The 20,535-nt window shown below is 38.8% G+C and overlaps 1 protein-coding gene across 1 annotated transcript; it reads right to left on the bottom strand.

Moving 5' to 3' along the window:
- Nucleotides 1-332: 332 nt before the first annotated feature.
- On the bottom strand, nucleotides 333-19,820 carry CYBB (cytochrome b-245 beta chain). Its single transcript, XM_084306562.1, has 13 exons — nucleotides 19,726-19,820; nucleotides 17,499-17,594; nucleotides 15,818-15,928; nucleotides 12,601-12,685; nucleotides 11,263-11,408; nucleotides 10,254-10,444; nucleotides 6,714-6,843; nucleotides 5,970-6,062; nucleotides 4,296-4,549; nucleotides 3,839-4,001; nucleotides 2,647-2,793; nucleotides 2,237-2,361; nucleotides 333-1,519 (listed from the first exon to the last, which is right to left on the bottom strand). Exons 1-13 carry the CDS (start codon nucleotides 19,768-19,770, stop codon nucleotides 1,393-1,395), a joined length of 1,713 nt encoding a protein of 570 aa, XP_084162688.1. The 5' UTR covers nucleotides 19,771-19,820; the 3' UTR covers nucleotides 333-1,392.
- Nucleotides 19,821-20,535: the final 715 nt, after the last annotated feature.

Genomic DNA, 20,535 nt, shown 5'->3' with positions numbered 1-20,535 from the left:
ATAGGTACGTTTTATATTAATAAATAAAAATGGTAAGCTGTCCTTCTAAAGTAGCATGAAGTGCTTGGATAACATTTAGAAATGGTATAAATGGAGAACGCATCCCGTCTGGCAAGCTGGGGTGTAAAATACACTACATACAACCAGAAGGTTACACAAACTTGTGTGAAGTTACAGAAGGAGGTCACCACTTTTTTTCTGCTGACTGCAGGAACCTGTCAGCAAGGTCTAGTGTTGTGTAGGAGCTACCATAGGGCTTGGCAGAGGAGTTTTAAAGGCAGTAAGCAGGTGACAGGGCTGAACTGGGCTGAAATAAAATGTCTGTTTCAAGGTGTGTTGTTTTTTTTTCTTCTTTTCCTGCAGCTTTTTTTTTTTTTTTTTTTTTTTTTTTTAATAACCTGTTACCTGTACTGTACATACAGAAGCACTGTGCTTTGTATGGGTTTCCTGCACACATGCAAGCTTTATTCATGTCTCTTCCAGCTACTGTCCCCACGGTATTTGCTTTCTCAAACCTATCTCACTACAGTCAAAGAGGAGCAGCTGAACAATAGGGCCAAAAGGCCTGTGCGCATTTTAAAATGCTTCACAAAAGACCCATTAAACCACTCAGTGAGGAGTCCTTTCAGCCTTGAAGTCAGAAATTTAGAGATGTGAAACTGAAACAGTTCGGAGCTGCTGAGCGATGGCTCACGGTCTGAGCGTAGGACTTGGTTTGGCACCGGCCTCATGGTCCCCGCTGCAGCTGGGCGATGGTGGCAGTGGTGCTCTGACATCCAGGTGGTTCCTTTTCACTTCTCTGCTTCCCTAAAGAGAAATGGCTGCTTTCCAGCTGCCCATGCTATCTCTTGGACGAGGCATTTAGGCTTGTACCTGGAAGCCTGAGAGATGCTGGTGTGCAAAGCAGATTTCCTGTTCTAAGGTCCAGTTTTTCCTACGCACCCTTCCCTAAGTCCTTCCTCATTCCAGAGACTCCCTGTAGCCAGGATAAGCTGTCTCTTAATAGCAAGCATTATGCCAGAATGCCTTATAGTTTAATAGCATTAAGCTTTCTCTGCGTAAATTGGTTCCCAAATGCGTATGTCTGCCTTGAACCTTCAGCAGTCATTATGAATAACAGGAGGATAAAGACAGTTGAGGGGAATTCCCCTCACACAGATGAAGAATAAATTCTTGCTAAATTGCCAGCGTGTTGGGGGGTGGGTGGGCAGGCAGTGCAAACTTTCTTAAAGTAAAACGTGACTCCTACTCTACCGCAGCGCCAGAATAATTCCAAAGAAGCAAAGGGATATGCATTTGCGTAACTGGGATTAGAAGCCGGGCTGCTCCTCCCACAAAAAGATCCAGTCTTTAGGCTTTGTATTGAATGAATGACTGCCACATATTTGGGAGTTAGAAATTTTCCTTGTTAAAGATGAAGTGTACTCCTCGTGGGTCAGCTTCCGAGTTACTGATGCTCTGCTTGTTGAGCGTGTCAGCTAGGCCCTCAGGTCCACACAGAAAAACACCTATTCTGGAACTGTGAAGAAAATGAAAACATGGTCAGGAACTAAATATAGAGCAGCTGGATGTTGTTTGTGCATATCAATCTTATGTTCTGTAGCTGCAAGTTGTTTTTTTCTCTGTGACAAAACTTAAAGGAGAACAGCATGTCTCCCCTTTAAAACTTATAACCCCTTCAAACTTGTAAGGCATTTACTACTGCTTCTAAAGCAGATGGTGGGCTACATCTCAGCTCAGCAGAAGTCAGTGAAGACAGTTCAATGGACCTCAGTGGAATCAATAAAGTCTCAGAGTTCATGACACAAATTGTTGAAAGGAACTGTTCTATTTTTTCCTACAAATTTTGGGTGCTCAGCCAAAGACCATCAATATTTAGTTTTATTTATTTATTTACTTATTTATAGGTAGAAAGCATTACTATTTGAGGTATTTAGAGGTCAAATTACTTTCCTATCTACTTCAGCTAGGAAGTTGTGATATGTTTTTTCTAAAACATCTGCTAGTAATTGCATACCTCACCAAGCATGGATGATTTTTTTTTTTTTTTTTTAAGCTGTAGGTTAAAACAATTTGGTCAAGACTCCAGGTCATGTCCATGTCTGAAACCAGATTAGAAGATACTTGGAGATTGTTGTTAAAATACTCTAAAATACTCTCATCAAACATTATCAGTGAAAGGAACAAGATTGTGCTATTATGATGTTCAGACAGAGGACTATCAGTACAGGTTTACCCTGGATGCTGCCTTGCAATGGTTTTGAACTCATTTTCCCAGTTAGGTCTTCCATACAAGGTTTTCTGCTTAAGGCCTGTAATCACATCCTTCTCTTCTTCATGATGCACTACAAAATGAGTGGCCTGTGGGAAATGAAAGACAAAGGACAGCATCATGTCAATATGCACTGAATTATTTGCAAACCAAGAACATTCCTGAAGAATTTATGGTGTTTAGGAAGGAAAGTTACATGGGTATAGTCCTGACTGGTAGTGTCCATCTCCCTCTTTTCCCCTGACTGGGTTATCTCAAGACTTAAAGCCATAAAGTGTTGAACACTGAAATGACATTTCTTTTGGAATGAACTGATTTAGTCCAAGAACTGTAATCAGTACATAAGGCAGTGATATTTTCTGCAGTGTTTTTACCTGAGATTCATCCCAGCCTGTAAGGTAGATGTTATAGCTGAGAAACTCCGCGTTATTTCTCTCCTGCATTTGAGTTTCCAGAGACTGCAAGAGGTCAGCAAACCATTCAAAGGCATGAGTGTCCCTGCAAAGCCAGTAAAAATAGATCTGGAAGAGACAAGAGTAAACTGTCAGGGGACATAGTCCTTTAGGTTTCTGGGTTTCTGTCTGCTGACTAAATGAGGATTTCAGACTTCTTGCAGAAATTGTCCTGACCAGTTCAGCTAATGGGTAGGCAGTACTGAAGCTATTCAGGAGTTGTGACACTGGGAGGGTTGTGAAGCAGAATGAGTGACTGCAAGAACAAAGAAACATCTTTCTATTTGTCTTTCACTAGTGGGTTACGTTTGTAGTTCAGGATGTTTCCCCAGTTGTAAGACAGCTTGTTAGGATGTAAAACCATGACCTGGAGGTAGATTCTATCTCCCTGTCTGCTGGCAGGGAAGTTAAATTAAAGCAGGTAACGAAATCAGATCTGTCCTCTGGATATGCCCATAACTGTGGAGTGTGGCCCCACACCTCTGCACAGGGACTTTCCAGGGGCAGAAGGCAAGAAGAGGATGGCAGCAGGGTGCTTCCACTGACAGAGTTGCTCTCTTTGTTGTTAGGGAAGGCACACAATGTTTGCATGTGCTGGGGAAGTATGGCATGTCTTTTTGTACCTAGCATGGCTTGAATGACACTTCCACCACAGGTGGAAATCCCCAAATCCCCAGGACCACAGCCAGGATTTGCGTATAGGACTTTGCTTCTAGGGTATTTTTCTTTCTTTCTTTCTTTCTTTCTTTCTTTCTTTCTTTCTTTCTTTCTTTCTTTCTTTCTTTCTTTCTTTCTTTCTTTCTTTCTTTCTTTCTTTCTTTCTTTCTTTCTTTCTTTCTTTCTTTCTTTCTTTCTTTCTTTCTTTCTTTCTTTCTTTCTTTCTTTCTTTCTTTCTTTCTTTCTCTTTCTTTTTTTTCTTTTTTTTTTCTTTTTTTCTTTTTTCCATCCTCTTGCTTCCCTATCTGCTCCTCTTGTGAGACAACTGGGCTCTTCTTTCAGGATTTATGCATGTTTGGAGATAGATCCCTTTTCTGGGCCTGTTTCGATTTGGGCTGTCAGCCCTCCAACAACTACATGAGTTCTGGGAAATTTCTGTGACAAAGAGGACACATACCTTCTTAAGTTTTAGGTTGGTCGCATCGTGGCAGTATTTGTACCAGACAGACTTGAGCACGGATGCAAATGGTGTGACCCCTATCCCAGCTCCAACAAGCATAACAGTTTCATAACTGAACACGTCCTCACTGGCGGTTCCAAAGGGGCCGTCCACAGCTATCCTGAAATCAAAAGTACTCTTAATAAATCAGTAGTGAATATTTGTTAGCACCATTTAAAGTAACAGTAGAAAGGTAAAGTATTTGTCTGTTAAAATGCATGTTTGGGCTGAATGCTAGAAAGTAAGAGAAAAGGTGGATTTGATCATAGGAGGGAACTGGAAGGAGCAGTCCAAGGTCAGAATCTGTGATGGAAGTAGTTAATGACTGCATCGCAGGTGCCACCAAACTGGCTGAGTACAATTTAAAGTGTTTAAGATTTTGGTTGGCTTTGTGGTGGAGTCTCTCTATACATACTTGGGCAACTTCCAGGCCTCCTGGAATTCTTGCTTGTCACATCCGCAGGCATTGAACAAGCCCTCTGTCCAGTCCCCCACAATACGGACATGAATACTGAAGTAATCCTCTTCTGGGGCAGAGGTTAGAGTGAATGGATGCCATTCCAGTTTAGACACTGCTGGACATTTGACAAAAATATATTGTCCAACCTCCATCTTGAAACCCTTCTTCATCATCTGGAGCTCAATCGTCTTGAAAGGATGAATCACCACCTACAGCCAGAGGGACAAGGGGAAAAAAAAAAGACAAAAGGAAAAGGCTTTCTTCCCTGATCACTGGTTTTATCGGTCCTTCATCATCCTTTCCTATGAAGGCAAGGAAGGCAGGTGAAACTTTGTTCCTAGTAAACTGGGAGTGAGAAGCAATGCCTGACAGCCGGGTGAAAGACTGCAGAAGATGCGGAGTTGTTGGCTGAGGTACCTTTTTCACACTGTACGTGCAGTCACTCCAAAAGGGATAGGTCAGACTGGCACATCTTGTGACACATCACCAGATTTGTGTATGCACATTGTTAACTCTACGTGCAGCTTACACAGTGGCACAGTGTTAATGAAACTGGATGCATGTATCAACAAAGAGCTATCATACAGGTAGGGAATTAGACAGGTAGTACCACTGGAAACTGAAGTTTTCATGTTATACCTGGGTGGGAACTATAGTTGTGCCTATTGTACCTATATTTAGCCAAGAATTAACAGTAGTAATATCTAGAAGCAAGGCTAGTATTTCAGTCACTGCAATTTTTTAATCCTAAAGTTGTTTGCCAATGTTATTTTCAGTTTTTAGAAGAGAATCAGGTCTCTCTGTTTATTAATGTAGGTATCAATAATAGCGCTCAGCATTGTGGAAGAAGCTTCCTGCCAACAAGGCACCAAGTAGGCACAACAGACATATGATGCAGAAATAGAGAGATTTTGGTAAAGTTACTAGAAAGCATGCTAGAGTATAGGAGCCTTCCAATATGTCAGCATGGTGCCAGGAACAGCAGAGGCATCTATGATCCCCCAGATCCTGCTATGACTTGAACAGGGTAGGACCATGAGATGCAACACACTGCCACGTGAAGAAATTATGTTGGGAAAGGCCAGGGGAGTTTTTGTATTTCTGAGTTTGATGCCACGATAATTTGCCTATCATACCTTCAGAATCGGCATTAACATCTCTGCAACACACCATGGGGACCTACCACCTAAGCTTAATGTTAGCTTTGGCTGTGCAAAATAGGTACCCCCTAGCTCTCCTACTCAGAAGACATTTGTTCTGCTGAAAAATCAGAATTCCTAAATATCCAGGTAGTTTTGAAAACAAAGATTTGTTATCCTAAATTACTCTTTATGCCGTGGAGTATTTACATTGGTGAGCGTTTTGCTAGATCTGAAGAAAATTAATTCTCTAAGACTCAGTCCTGTGCCTTAGCTAACTTCTTCCTGCACTCTTTGAAAGACCTTCTTAGGGACAACTATCCTTGGATGTTAGAGGTTAGTATTATTTTTGTGTGTTAGCAGCCAGGACACACCTGAGAGGTCTTTAATTGACCACATTGTCTGATGTGTAGGGACTGCTGGCTTCGCTGCAGCGTCTGGAAAAATTGGTAACGTTTTGCCCAGTGTTAAGCATACCATCAACACATACCTTTGTGATAACAACCTTCTGCTGTGACCTCCAAAACCGCACCAACCTCTCACAGAGGTACAAAAACATGGGACCTACTACCCACTTCCATGTCTGTTAACAGAATAAAATGAGAAGTCAGATCATGAAGATGGCAATTGACATTACACTGAGTTCTGGAAGTGCTATTAACAGGAGTTAATTTAAGTTACTTATCAACCAGAGAAGGGAAGCCTTAAAATATATGACACCTTCAAAATAGCTTCTGCTCAGAGAAAGAATTTCTTTCTTTGTTGAGAATTGCAGTTGGATTTTTAATGGATACAATAGTTACAGCAATGCACTTTCCTATGGGTGATTTTGTCTATACCTTAAAACTAAGGTAGGTAGGTGTAATGAGGAATACAACTCTCAATGTGTTACTGACTCAGGTCTGTATTACTGCAGGGAAGTTTTCTGTTAACAGCTCTGTCTGAAACATACATGAAAGCCAGCCTGGTTAGTCAGTAAGAGCTGAAGTTTCAGCTCTTGATGTCTGGAGACAATCATTTTCTGTTAATGATTATCGATCCATTAATAATATGAAACTATTATGTGGATTATAGCACTTTTTAGGAACTGCAACAAGCTGCAAAATACATTTCGTAAACACGTATTGCTTTACGTAAAGTAAGCTGCTTTCTGCAGTGACTGTATACATTATTTAACAAAAAGTGAACTCTAAACATTTTTGATTGACTCTACACTCGGAACAATTGTTCTTACCATAGGAGGATTCCCTGAAAACTGGGGGATTGGGCAAGCTCCTTTTCTCCCCCAGTCACTGAAGTTCTTATAGCAAGTCTCTGGTTTATGTTCAGCCAGACTTGCATCAGTCTGTCCACGTACAATACGCCTGAAAAAAAAATTGCAAAACATTAAGGGAATGAAATGTAAATGAACTTATTATCATGAACTGTCACTTATTATTATTCTGTTTATGTACTAATCTATTTCCATGAAGTTATGGACTTCTGCAGTGTTGGTGTTCCTTTTGATTCAGTTCTATTTCTCTGACCAACCCACAAAATTCCTATTAAAATGATAATAATGAGGAGGAAAGTTTGTAGGGGAAAATACCAACAACAAGATCAGATGAGGAACTAAGGGGTATGTTCATTATCATTTCCAGTACGTGGTCACAATAGGAAAACTTCATTCTTTTCAAAGCAATCCTACTTTTTCCTTCAATAAGAAAAACCAAACAGGGAGTGGGCTCAATAATCAGTTTCCTAGTGAAATAATCAGTTTCCTAGTGATCAGTGCAGAAATTATTACTGTTATTTAGCTTAGAAATCATAGAGAACCCATTCCAAATTACCTCCTTTGATACTTTCTCTCTCTTTAAAGCTGCACAGTAGATGTTCAGTTGGTGTGAATGGGCACAGGTTCCTCTGGCTCAGTGGAGCTACGCCAGCCTGCCAGCCAAACCAGCTGATGTCAGTTGATGATCCTGAGTCTATATTTCAGCTTGTGTTTTGGCTTGGTTTGTATTGGTTGTTTGTTTTATTATAGAGAAGCCTGATTGCTCCAGTTCTAGCTTTCTAGTAGCAGAGCTGGTGCTGGAAGAAAATTTCAGTCTTCAGGACGAAAAACATACTCAGAACTTGTTCGACATTTCCTGCCTCTGTATGGAGTTCTACCAGCCTCTGGGGCACGTGAGAGTCCCCAGAATGACAGTAATTAGTAGGATGGTGGTGATAGCAAAGAAATGAAGATTTAGATCTGATGACTTTCCCTGGAAATGGTCTGATTCTGATTGGCTTCATGCCAATATGATCCTGTTGATATTTTCTTTCCATGACTTCTCTTTCTGTGTTTCAAGATTGGTTTCCTTGAACTGAACTGTGTTTCTGATGTTTCAATGAAATTTGGTATCTAAGTTAAATGTGTATCTGTCTTTAAGTGACAAATGTATCAGAGGATTATTGCAGTGCCTGTGCACTATCTTGAAAGTTAAAAGATTTCGACGCTGATAGATACTACTAGCAAATTGCTTCCTCATTAAGGGTTTCATTGTCATCCTGCCTGAAAAATAAAGGGAAAGAATGACACTGTCCTAGGATCATCACGAGTTGCAGTTTGCAGGATCACCAGTTGCAATTCACTTCTCCACTAGTGACAACGGCTTCAGCGCTTCAGCGGAGCCGCCCTCTGGGGTGATTTACAGGAACAGGAGGAGCCCATTTTCCGCCTGTTTTCTGACAACCCTCACCCCCATCACTTAAGGGAAAGAGTGGGCCTGGTGGCTTTTGCCCTGCCCTATAATCCACTCAGAGTTTGACAATGCTGGGAGCTTGTACAAGAAAAGGGAAACAATTATTTTCACTTACTGTGCAGTGTAGATGCTCTTCCAGTACTGAAATTAAGCTTTCAGTAATATAGCCTTATCATTACTTCTTTTTCTGCTACAAGTTTTACTTTAACTTCCAAGGCAGGGTGATCTGGATCTCTGTACTCTTTCCTCTTTACATTTACTACAACAGGAAGATTTGGACTTTTGTCTGTGACATAACTCATGCACAGAATATTGGTGATGGAAAAATGCTTTAACAGCTTGTAACAGACAAGAATTTGCCCCCTTCATTCCATTAACTATATTTGCTTCAGTTTTCTGTATATACATGTCTATACGTATGCACATATACCTATGTATGACACAGCCTTTTCTTTTGAGATACGATGACATCTATGCCTCTTTCAAACATACAACTTTGCGAGTGTCAGATCATACTTATTTTATAACATCTATCTTTACACATCTAAGATTCCTTCCCTGAGCATAAAAAGACCATCTAATATTTTTTCAGTATAGTATCATTTTCTCTAAACTTGAAATGTCTTTTGCTTTTAAGGCAAAATACGATGGAGCTATCTTTGCCTGAAAGTGATCTAACACCTATCCTGCATACGAGTAATGGCCCCTCTGAGTTCACTGCCAGAAATCATCCTTCCATCTACAGATAATAATATTCCTGTGTTTATCTCCTCCCAAAGTCTAGCTGAATCTCTCTGACAACCACGTCGACCTCTACTGCTGCCCAAACTCTGTCTTTTCAGTACTATGTTATTAAAATGATGAAGATATAGTCCACATCCAAGTAACCAAAAAGTCAGCTTCTATGAAATATATGCTACTCACTGATTGCTAGAAAGAGCAATGCTTGCTTTCTGACAGCATTGTGCAGTAGCTGTTGACAAGTCTGGACATTTTGTCGGTAGTTATAATGTGTTTGCTGAAGGAAACATGACCCATTTGTTCTTTTCCTTCGATGTTTTACTCAAACATTCTTCTTGTTTTGTAAGTTTAAATGGACTATCCTTGCTGGTGATCCTCCTCTGCCTTCTATTTTTGCTGCTCCTGTTGTAATCTCATTTCTGTTTTTTTTTTTTTTTTTGTTTTTGTTTTTCTTTCTAGCACTATTTGACTAAGAGGAAGTGTTGTTGAATAGTCATTTTTGTTGGGCATTTTTAAAGGACACTTTCTAGTGCTCTGAATCCTTAGCTATTTTTAAGGTAATAACACCTAGAATTTCATTGTAAATGGATAAAATGGATAAAATAGCATAATTATGAACTATGAAATGTGGCTTGGAAGATTTAGCTTTTTTTTTTTTTTCTCTTTATGCATCAGTTCTGTAGTTTTAAAAAATGAAACTAAAGTTCATTTTTCTAAGCAGTTAAATTGCTTGTGCATTGTCCTAAAATTGTTTCAATAGGCTGTTCAGATAATTCAGAAGGTATGGAATGAACTAACTGTTGGAAAAGAAAATGTTTGGCATTTTAAAGTTACAAAAACGTACAGCTACCTGTATTTGAGCTGCAACAGCTAAAAATCTATTATGAAATGCTGTTGATACTAAAAGCCCCAAAACTCATCCAAGTCTGAAAGATAAATGCATGTTGTTATAGTTATCATTTATTCCACAAAATCCTAGGCCTTATGTTATTACTATTCCTTTTAGGACACAAAGATAAAATACAAATTAGAAACCAGAACCCTGGGAAAGAGCTTTCCAGTTTAAGTATCAGAAAGAGTTGGTTATCAGTGAACTGATAGGCTTGACTTTCATAAGCCTCATGCATGTGAATAACTTGTTGCTTGTATCTGAGGGCCTATTGGCCTCAGAATCCATATTGGTGCATCATTACCGTAAAAGTAACTGCTGTTTAGTGACTTAAGTCTCTATATATATCTGTGGGTAGAGAGCTTTAAGCTAAAACATAGAAGTTATCATGTATTGTGCAATAAATGCGAATACTCACCCAGCACCATGGATGACAAGGCCAATAAAGAAGATGACAAAGAGATGATGTGTGTACCAAAATACTTCAAAATATGACCTTCTGATGGTTTTGGTGGATGACGTGATGATTAGTATGAGGGCCAAAGTGATGATAACACCAGTGAGACCAGCCAAGTATGTGAAAGCCACATATAAGCCCCCCATGGGATTCTGTAAAATAATTGAAAACATTGGTCTAAGGAAGAGGCTGCATCAATGCTGAGTCAGCTGAACCACCAGTCTGTCTCCCTTGCCAATTTCTTTATCTTCTTGCAAATCTTTAAGTCATTTTCTATGAATTTGCCAACAACGTTTTGAAAACCCACTCCATTTTTGTTTTACTGCAAATGTACTCTTACTAAAGTAAGTGGAAGTGGAGATAAAGGATTTTCCACATATTAGCACACCAAGGATTGTTTCTAACTCTGCCACTGCTCAGCACTAGGGGTTTGGGGAAAAGAAAGATTTCTGAGCAACTCTGTTTCTAGAGCTGAGGTCCTACATCCATATTTAGGAAGCTAAATTAAAGCTCTCATTTTCAGTCATGTTGTGCAGCTGTGGTTCTCAAAACTTATGTCAGACTCTTGGTGCTTCTGAGGAATGAGGAGTTTTTTTAATTTTTTTTTTTCATTTTTTTGGTGTGTGTTTATGTTTGTTTGTTTGTTTTCAACCAGAATTTAGGGAGCTCAAGGTCAAAACTTTTGCTTTGATTTCTGTCTGCCTAATGAGAAGATTTCTTTATGGGGCATTTGTTTTTATGGCACGGTTTAAAGCTAATGTGAAATCCTCACGTGAAAAGATATAAAGTATTACCAAAAGTCAGCCATGTTATTATTGACCAACATAAGGGAATGAATTACAAAAGACTGTCCTGCAAGATGGTTCAAATGCAGATTGTGCACTCCAGAAATAGGAAATCTACTGGGATATTCTTGCATGATTATCTAGATGAATGGAATAATGATTCTTCACAGCCTGATGTCACTTACCTGAATAGTTTGCCTAAAAAAATTGACATAGCTTTCTTCTGGCTTATCACCAAGTTTCGAGAGCACAGATGCGAGAGTGTTTTTGTTCTCAAGACGTGCTTGCACACTCCACTCCACATTGAATAAGTGTGCAATGGTGTGAATTGCTAGGAATGACAGAAACAATTAATTAGGGTTAAGCACAGGTTAAGTACTCAGTGTTTTGGGGTAACATTTGTGTGAACACTGTAATGTTTCTCAACAGCAGCTTAGAACCTTTGCCACTCTCACCCCCTTCATCACAATTTCAGATCACTGACGTGTGTTATTGCTAAAGCTTCACCATCTGAAGTTTACACCTTTTACTGGGTAGAGGAAGGAAAGAGGTAAAGGGAAAAAAAATCTAGAACATCTTTGTTCAACAAAGGCTTTCAGCAATTCAAGTTGAAGAGCAGTGCCCTAATTTTATACTTGGGATGGCTTAAGTTATCTGTCAGGATCATACAGGAACTATGGAGAAGAGTGAAGCAGTGAATCTGGATCTTTTTGGTGTCAGATTTTTTAGGGCTTCTTTGCCCTAACAAAGCTTCTTTGCTTTGTTTTGCTAACAGTCATTAGAAAGTTTTTGCTGGGCTGGACTTGTCCGTAAACTAGTACACCTGAAGTATTTCACACTATTTTCACAGTGTGTTATTGCAGGGGTAAGCTATACAACACTTCTCTGATATTTTCCACTTTTATATCACTGGATATTTACTCACATGCAAATCAGGGCCTGAGTGGCCTTACATAAACTGAATTGCCCCGTTCCTTTCCTGTGAAGTGGTGAGCTCAAGTAATCTACTGATGTTACTACTGTTCTAAGATACATGATTTGTTAGATACTTGAATTGAGAAGTGGCAAATTTGTTGGGGAAAAAAAAAAAAAAAAAAAAAGAAAACCTTTAGTTTACCTGATAACAGATAAAACATGAAAATAATTTAACAGCCTGCCCTAGTTTTTACAACACTTTCTTTAATTATTGCTATTATTTTTTCAGATGTGCCAGCCAATTTATAAGCCTAAACAAAAAAATAGCTAAAGTACCAGGTTCTCAAGGCTTTGCTAAATACTCTTTATTAATCAGTTTCATGAATTCTGCTAACAGTGCAACAGAAAGGTATCATTTCTTACTTATCTTTTGCTCTCTGCCAGTTGCAGATCAATGACTGAAAACTGTTCTAAGCTTTGATACATGCTGACTCCTTCAGGTTAATGAAATCAGCTCTCTGCCCATATCCATAAGAACTTGAATCCCACCTGAATTTTGCCTAAAATGAAAAAGAAAGGAATAAACAAAGAAACATTTGAGTACCAACCAGTATGAAGGGCGATCATCCATGCCACCATTTTGTGAAAAGTGAGGTTCCTGTCCAGCTGTCGTCTGACACGGGTAGAGCAGCACTTTGGGGTTGAAGAAAAAAAGTATTTGCAGACTACTTGTGATGCCTTTGCATATTTATTTAAATGCAGGGAAAACAAAAACATGAACAAAAAATGGATGCCCTAAGCATAACAATTGGTCACATTGGTGGTAAAGAATATTTAGGAATTCAGAATTCCTAAATATAAACAAAAACATATCACTCCATACTTAGAATATAATCATAATATTATATTTTAATATGTCCCATTGAAACAAAATATATGTTAATGAGAAAAAAATAACATGCAGTATGGCAAGAATATATGTCTTATCTGTGTTAAATTTAAATGATGTTATAGAGGGAATCATCACACTCTGCCATGCCAGGACAAGGTGACTGTTTTGGTAGGGATTCAGGTTTCCAGCTAGCATCAGAATCCTGTTGTGGTTCACACTGTAGAAATGGACTGCAAAGCCATAACTGTCATCTCAGAGAACTTCCACTCCAAACGCAGCAGTCACTTATGTTCCTAAGTGATTCCTTCCCCAAAACACTGGGTGTACTTGCCAGACATTCATTTGCAAATTGTCACTAACGTTATCCAAGCGAAACAGGAATAAAAAAAACCTCTCTGCTAATACAAGCTGAAGAACTTGGTTCTTAAGAAAAACAGAATGGTATTTTCATTAACGATTATGACAGGTGCCTAAGAGACCCTATCTAAATTGCGCTGTAGTCCGTGGCTGTTCTCCTATAAATTGAAGTTCTTGTAAACCTAGCATTTGTTGCCTCCACGCAGTAGAAAGCATAAATATCCTGTGTTGTGTCCTTATATTGCTTTTGCTAACTGCCAAAAGTAACAAAACACTAAGCAAGCTAAAACATTATATGCCTTGGAACCATATAAATGTTTCACACAAGAAAGTAAGAGAGATCAAAATTTTCTTCCAAGTGCTTGCTGGACATTAACTTTGTAGACAGACAGGTAAAGCATCTTCCCAGGTAGCAGGGTGGATCTGATCATTCCAGATCATTGTTTTGTTTTGTTTCATTTTGTTTTGTTCTCCAGCTATGACTTTGATTAAAAGGCAAACTTTAACACTACTGCAATGACTTCAGCAGACTATAACAACAGCCAGAATAAATTTCACCTTCTCTGCATCATGTGTCTTGAGATATAATTAGAAAGCTTGTAGAATAAAGAGTAGTACAGCATGGAAGTGCCCATCCTGCTTTTCTGCCTTGCAAAAAGCAGGTAGGAACGCTAGGTCTTGCTGTTTAAGAGTTTAAGACCAAGCAATGGCAAAATGTTTTAGTTACGTTCAGTAGTGAGGCTCATTAACAAAAGCAATGAATACAGCAACAAAGGGCATGCAAAGACAACACAGCTGTTCTTTCAATTAATAATAAACAACTTTGTGGTGTATCATTTCTGGGTGGCAGAATGTAAAGGGCAGGAGTTTCCATCACATTCCTATTGAACAATTCACCCTCTGCCTAACCCCAGTGGCATTGCTACTGGAAAGGCCACTGCCCCTTCAGTAAGTAACATGACATTTAAAAATCCTGATTTTCTTAAGAGATCCTCACAGGTTTTACTTCCAGAGCATAGCTAATTAGACAAAAGAGTAGAACAAGCACAAACAGCTGCACCACTGCACCATGGCTACCACAGTCCTGTCCCTACCAGTGGGACACTAAGCTGTGCATGTTTTGCTTAAGGTATACAATTACTTCCTTCCTGAGGTAATACAACACATTGCTATAGATATATTGTATAAAATTGATTTATGTCTATAAATACATTGTATATGTAATATATAAATAAACAAATATAAAAAAAAGCTAATGAGATTTATTGCATCAAGCAACAGAAGTGAAAGAAACTACAAACAGTTTTAAAATCCTATTTTATGTCCCTCCCTCATGTCCTTATTCATCCTCAGAGTCCTGAGCTTCCTCACACAGCCTGGTGCTGTCAGCTGCAGGCAGGCAGCAGAAATGAAGCTGTAGATCTCTACATGGTTCAGACTTGCAAACTGGGTAAGAGATGAGCAATTCAGGACAAGAAGCTTTAAGACTCAGTTGCAATACAATTCTCAACCCTTGGAATCAGTTTTTAGCATTCCAGTAATGTTTCTGAAAATGTCTTCAGCTCTTTCATTGCTTTGAGCTCAGAAGACTTCTTCCCAACCTGCTTACAACCCAACTTTGGACAGCATTGGAAATACAATTTCAGAGCTTAATGTGGCAGAAACAGTTCACTTTTTCATCCACACTGATTGTCAAACTGTATGTACTGGATGAGTGTACAGTGTGGGTTGTCTCTGATTATTTTCTTATGTGTTCCCTCAGCTGACAAGGGTCATCCATTTTGTATTAATAAGGTTTGCAACTTGTAGATGCTTTTGGAGGCCTAATCATCATAGCTGTGGAATGGGAGCTTTTTATAGTATGCCTGAATAAAATCATTTTATCTTTCTGTCTGCATTATTTCTGCTGTAATAGAGATCTAGATTTCAGTAATGTGATACAGTCAGTGCTATCATAGGAAGCCACTCCAGATATCACCTAGAATTGGTTGTCCTTTTTCTTAGTGGTGGTTCCTTGGTGCTGTGCATAACGTGTGTATTTGGGAGCTAGAAATGGTCAAAAGGCTGGTGAACTATTTCATCCTGAGATAGAAATGCAATGCAGAAAAGAAAGAATGTAATTTATGAACCACTTGAAAAGTCCCATTCTAAGTCTGTGAAAGGATACGTTTGCTGTAAGAACTGAACATGCACAGACAGAAGATATGGATTAATTTCTCCTACTATAAATGGGTATTGTATCATTGACAAATGAGGCAAATACGTGTAAGCATCACCAGTGGTGTCTGGCAGACAGAACAGGGCCCTTGCATCCAAGACAGCATGATGCCCAGAAGGCATGGATAAAGGGAAGAAGTCTAAGTCAAGGCTAAGTATCTCAACAGAGCTCTAGGCATACCATTGGCATAGAGACCTTAGTCTTTCTCATAGCAAAACTTTGGCCTTCTCTACTTCTTCATAGAGGACATCCCCAAATAACAGTGTATTTGGGGAACTTGGACAGTCACTTGGGTGTATTTGCAAGGCTACTTGGGTTATTATCTTTCATAAATTTTGAAATTCTTTCTTCATCTTACCGCACTTGATCCTCTGAGGAAGGAGAGCAAGTTTCGACATACTGGCAGCAGAATCAGCATGCAGTTGAAATTCAGACAAGCTGCAGGAGCCCTTGCCAGAGCCAAGGCATGCTGTAATTGGAGAGATGCTATTATTAAATGAATTACCTAGGACATTATCCAGGAGACACATAAGCAAAGATTTCATTTATGTATTATATCACAAGTATTAATGAGTGTGAGATCTAGAGTTAATTAACAATGCTTGCATTTCAGAGTAGCCATGCTCTGGCCTAGTTAGGGGCACATATGCAGAAAGAAAACCTTCCTCCAGACAGACACTTTCCATGCCCAGTTTTGAAATACTATGGTTGTATGAAAAGCTCCCTCTCAGATCTGACAGTTCATGGCCAAGCACAGATGCAAGTCTAAGCCATCAGGAGAGTTTTCTGTCCCAGCGTTATAAAGAAAGAGGCCCTGCTGTGGTTTCAGTTGGCTGAGGGTTAGGACAGAGAGAAGGACAGCTAAAAAGGGAAGTGGTTGAGTGTTCCAAAAGACAATAGGACTGGATCAGGACTAGTCTTTCTTGTAATTAACATTGATATCACAGAAGCTTTGTCTTGCTCATAAAGCTCATGTTATCTTCAGAAGGTTAGTGTCTAAGGCTCCTGCTCCAACCTGTCCCTTGTGTGTGCACTTTTGTTGTCAGTAAAGAGAGTCTAGGAAAATTCATTGCCCCGTCTTTTAGGCATGTGTTCCCTAGATGTTGATCTTCACATCCTCAATAATTTCAAATTTTGACTAAGACAGTTTGGAAGGAGGGGTTAGTGACCATATTAATACAAAAACACTGAAGGGAAGAGAAAGATAGTGTGTGCTCTCCTTGCATTGACTGGGACCCTTTCAAGTTTCAGATCACAGTAAGAGTGACTTGGGATTACACTGAGAGTTATCCACATACAGATCTGTGCCCTGATAACAAAAGGCAGAATTTGATCCATAGATCTGAACCCTGCATGATCTGAAATCCTGCATGAGCAGGATTTCCTGCTTGGTTGAATTAAACCATTGATTTGCAGAGCTTCTACAAAAGGATGTGTACTGTAATTTGAAGATAAGAGTGATTTTTGAGTCTGTGATCAGGCTTTTAAACTATATGAACAAATGAATCTTCTCTATTTGCCATGACCCTTTGTAGCTTTGGAAACACCTTCACAGTAAGACACCTAATGTTGCATCAACTAGTTAGGTTACACTGAATAGCCCAGGGTCCAGAATCACGTGTCTGCTTGAATACTATTCACACACTTCATGAATTATGATTGCTTTTCAGAGCTGATAACTATGTAAAATATTCAGGCTATGAAAAAGGGAAAATGGTTGCACAATAGTTCCAATGGCAATATTTTATTCACCTTCTGCTAAATAAAGTGGCAACAACACGCTTAGTTTAATTATCAGGAGAATACTAGTTACCTGGAAACACCTTTAGAATGAGATCTCTCTATTTTACATACCAGCTTTCTATTCAGAAGCACTGGATGTCTGTCTGCATTAAGTTATCTGTTTATGTGTGAATTTAACTCCTACATGAACCTGCTGCTCCAGCAACTTGATCCTGTTTCAGTCACAAAAAAAAAATAGGGAAAAATGCTATGTCTATGCTCAGTCTATGACAAGATAATGTATGTTTTGTACTTACACCAAGGAGTTCTCTGGTGTAGAAGAATTTTTCTGGGACGTCATATGCAAGATAGAACCACCAAAAGAGGAAGACATTTAACCCCAGCCACACAAGCTGAAAGAGAAACAAAGAGGAAACTTTACAGTTTGTTGTTACAGATCATATAGATGAATTTACACAGTTCAAAAAATCTTCAATTAGTTCATTGTGCTTCTATTTGCAGAGTTAGGTGTGCTGCAGGTGGAAATGGGCTTTATGGAGCATAGGAGTGGCAATAAACCAAACCACAGATATTGGTAGCTGAAACTTTTGCATAGTCTAAAAGACTTACAGTTATGTAAGGACTGTCATGTTACAGGTGTCTAGCTAAGTCTGTGAGTCTAGATAAATCTCCAAACATCATGAAAAGTTCCAAATGGCAGTTTGCCTGAAAATGTCCTTCCCATGCTGCACAAGTCCAGGAAAGTGAAAGGATTTCCATCAGCATAAGGCAGGATATGGGAAATCCCCAAATCCTCATTATAGAATTAATCTAATCTCAGGATTAAATGCTCTTGAATACACATTTAAAGTGACAGTATGCCAGTCCCATGTACAGTAGCCTGACAGCGTGCCCAGGAGGCCAAGATGTTTGGTGTGATCCTTGATGGATTCTCACAGTCCTTGGTGCTGACCCATACAGAACATGGACCCTCTGAAAAATACAGTGACACTCTGACAACTTGTGCTGAGTGGTCGGGTTAGGGGCCATCCATGCTTTTCAGCTAGGGCCGGTGAAGATTGAGCATGCTGGGGTTAAGGATGATATGAGTCTGTTTTATAGAGGGAAATCAATATAGACTGTGGCTGTCCTGTTCCTATCAAGCACTCGACATCCCTGTAGCTAGTCAGTGTATAATAAAGCCGTAGTGAACAATGCAGAATACTTTGGTAAGGAAAGTGAACTGTCTGTTCACTTAGTTGCTTTCTTTATTGGTGACTCCTTTAGTTTGTTTCCCTACTAGATAACCTTGTATATCCCCGAGACTAAAAAAGGAAATTAAAAAAAAAAAAATAAAAATCCTACTTGAACAACCTAATGGCCTCTTACTTAATTCTGTTAATATTTCAGTTCTGGTGCAAAAAATATGCCCGAATTCACCTCTTGGTAGTTTCAACTTCCTCAAGTCACTGCGGGTGACAGCAAACGTAGTTACTCCTTTTCAAAGTACTGAAGTGCTAATGCTTTATTCCTAAACTAGAGATAAGCATCTACAATGTTGTACGTAAGTATCAAATGTTCACAGCAGCAGCAATACATTTTTTGAACAAAGACATTCACATTTCAGTCACCACAAATATAGATTGTCTATGGCTTTTTTGCATTACTTTCACTATTTACATATACTAACCCCCCTTGGCAGAAATCCCATAAATGGCATTACATTTTTATTGTATATATTATGTAAAATAATATTATCGTATCATATCATATCATATCATATCATATCATATCATATCATATCATATCATATCTACACATATTAAATGTTGTATATGCATAGCTCTTGTATCACAATTATGTGGAAAAAAGTGAATGCTGAAATACTTTATCGTGCCTACGTTTTCTCCAAGGAGAACTGCCTTGCCTTACTCTTTGGCTCTTTTAAATGGGAATGAGATTTCTGGTACTTTTAAATCTTGCTTGGAATGAATTTAACCTACTTTCACAGCTACTCCATGCAAGCTATATACAAACTCAGTTCAAATGCTAGTTGTACTAACAAAGCATTCATGAATCTCTACTCTAAATTCTGGAATCTGACTCTAATATTAATTTTCTATCCTCAAGACACATCCACAGTGCTTTCAGTTACATCTACTTTTGTTTACTAAAGTGCAAGAAAGGTTTGTTGTTGTGATTGCTTTCTATTTTTGAAGTGCACATGGTTAACAGTGATATGTAATGTTATTCTTTTCCCTTAAGTCACTGTTGCATCCAAATAAAAGAAATACTTACATTTATTTCTAACAAATAAAATGACAGTTAACGTAAGATCATTTCTAAATTGACAATAAAGCTGATAGCAATCAAGACACCAGCCAGGGCTCCTAAAACATCGTGTTCTTGAAGTGTGTCACTGCACTTGCTGCCCTAGTTTCAGAATAATCAGATAAATCATTCACTGACACAGTGAGATCTGCTTATTAAAACTTTCTGTAGAACTTTCTAATGGATAGAAATCACAATAAAAATTGTACTTACAACAACAAAGATGGACAGTCCTTCATTCTCCACCCAGTTACCCATGATTGCCTGAGACGAGAGTGCACAACAGCCCCGCTCTTTCTGGGATAGTGTCTCTGTCTTTTCTCATAAGGAAGTGAGAGCAGAAGCTTGCAGCAACCTGTTTCCTTTCTCATTCATTTAGGAAATAAGTTAACCATTGAATCATATCCATAGTTCAATTTCAAACACGTTTCTACCCCCTTTACATAGAACTTTTCATAACTCATACATATATAAACCATTGAAATAAACTTTTCCTCATGATATAGAATTTGGATAAAATAAATAATGTAACTGGTGAGGTTTTCTGCTGAAAAAAATATTGCCACTTTATGTAACTTTTAATGCTGAAGTGTAATACACAAAGCACAGAACAGTCATCTCCTCCCCAGTCTTGTCTTTTTTATCAGCTCAGGTCTGAGTTGCCATTCCTGCAGGTCCCCTTTGATAAATTATCAATAGAATTATTTATCTTTCAGTAATTTAATGTTCACAGAAACCTTCAAATGTAGTCTAACACTCCTCTTGTCTGGGACATACATGCAAACCTTGCCACTTCCTCTTTGCTTGGGTCAAAAGCGAGGACGTGTCACTTGACAGTCTGTTTTTCATATTTGGTACTGTCACACAGTTCCAGTCCTGGGAATCGTGTCACTCTACAAGAAAGAAAAAAAAAAAAAAAAGAAAAGAAAAGAAAAAAAAAAAAGTAAGGTAAATATTTTGCTTCTGTGATTAGAGAGAAGAATGGAAAATCATCCAAATGTATTTTAGAACTTGCAAGCCCAT

The sequence above is a fragment of the Netta rufina genome (assembly GCF_964035555.1).
Source record: "Netta rufina genome assembly, chromosome: 1".
NCBI lineage: Eukaryota > Metazoa > Chordata > Aves > Anseriformes > Anatidae > Netta > Netta rufina.
Note: the sequence above shows the minus strand (reverse complement) of the source record. Positions and strands in the feature narration are given on the sequence as shown.

Coding starts and splice junctions, on each gene's coding strand:
- CYBB (XM_084306562.1), bottom strand. CDS start 19,770: ATGGGTAACTGGGTGGAGAATGAAGGACTGTCCATCTTTGTTGTT. Junction 12,686..15,817: donor TCCTCAGAGGATCAAGTGCG/GTAAGATGAAGA, acceptor TCAACCCCAAAG/TGCTGCTCTACCCGTGTCAG. Junction 6,063..6,713: donor TTTCAGGGAATCCTCCTATG/GTAAGAACAATT, acceptor TTCTGTTAACAG/ACATGGAAGTGGGTAGTAGG.